The sequence below is a fragment of the Penaeus monodon genome, chromosome 30 (assembly GCF_015228065.2).
Source record: "Penaeus monodon isolate SGIC_2016 chromosome 30, NSTDA_Pmon_1, whole genome shotgun sequence".
Lineage (NCBI taxonomy): Eukaryota > Metazoa > Arthropoda > Malacostraca > Decapoda > Penaeidae > Penaeus > Penaeus monodon.
The window spans coordinates 22,099,704-22,100,634 of NC_051415.1; the positions used below are offsets into that span (position 1 = coordinate 22,099,704).

The 931-nt window shown below is 34.9% G+C and overlaps 1 protein-coding gene across 1 annotated transcript in view; it reads right to left on the minus strand.

Annotated features, from left to right (window-relative positions):
* Window positions 1–931, minus strand: part of LOC119592631 (N-acetylgalactosaminyltransferase 7-like) — a gene marked incomplete in the record, with an annotated part of 14,643 nt that overhangs the window by 1,632 nt on the left and 12,080 nt on the right. Inside the window, 1 exon segment of the mRNA XM_037941526.1 lies at window positions 274–372. Within this exon segment, the coding sequence (XP_037797454.1) occupies window positions 274–372 (99 nt within the window).

The window sequence follows — 931 nt, forward strand, 5'->3', positions numbered from 1 at the left end:
TCAGTACCTTGATGAAAAATTACAGATCAAACTTTGGATTACTATCAAAATCATTATTTCATTTGGTAAATTACTCTATTGTCAAATGCAACAAGTACAAGTTAATTATAAAAGATAACTAAACATGAGCTTAACCTTTCTATGCAAAGTTGAAGATTAATATTACACTGGAAAGAAAACAGTTGAACTTTACACCAACTCTACACAATCAATATATAATTACAAATAAACATAAGCATGCTTCTAAAACTGGAATACTATTAATTCACATACCTGATTATTACCAAACCCATGACAGTGTGCTATACCCATCAAACTTGGAGCTGGGTGACCCATAGTATCAAGGCACTGGGAAGTAGCAGCATTACGTAGCTGTGGAAAGTGTTAGAAGATGAAAGAATGGTGAGTATTACCTTGCCCCACAGACAGTGTAAGGAACTCATCAAAGCTGAAGCCAGAGGAATTTAAAGACCCATGAGTCTAAAGTGTGACAGAATTGTGTGAAATTACCATCAACCTTATTTACCATATGAGAGCAATGAAGTTGTTCACACACCAGTACCATATACTGCCAGAATAAAAAAATCAAAAGAAGCATCCATGACTTCTATCCTCCCTGCATATAGATCACTACCAGAATAAAATCTACTGAAAAATCAATGCAGACCTTTACTATCCCCTTAACAACAGCATATAGATAGATCCTACCTTATTTGGAAGTTTGTTTATGTTCAAACTACTAAGCATGAATGAACCAGTTTGTCAATATGTGAATGGAAATCCATACCATCTGTACAGTGCTTTACTGGAAGTGAGGAACAGTTATGAAACCATTTGCAGTATCTTCCACATGCTCCTCTTATAAAGAAACTAACTTTTATGTTTTCATTACTGTGCCATCACAGAAGTGTGTTATTCCTTAACCCATTGG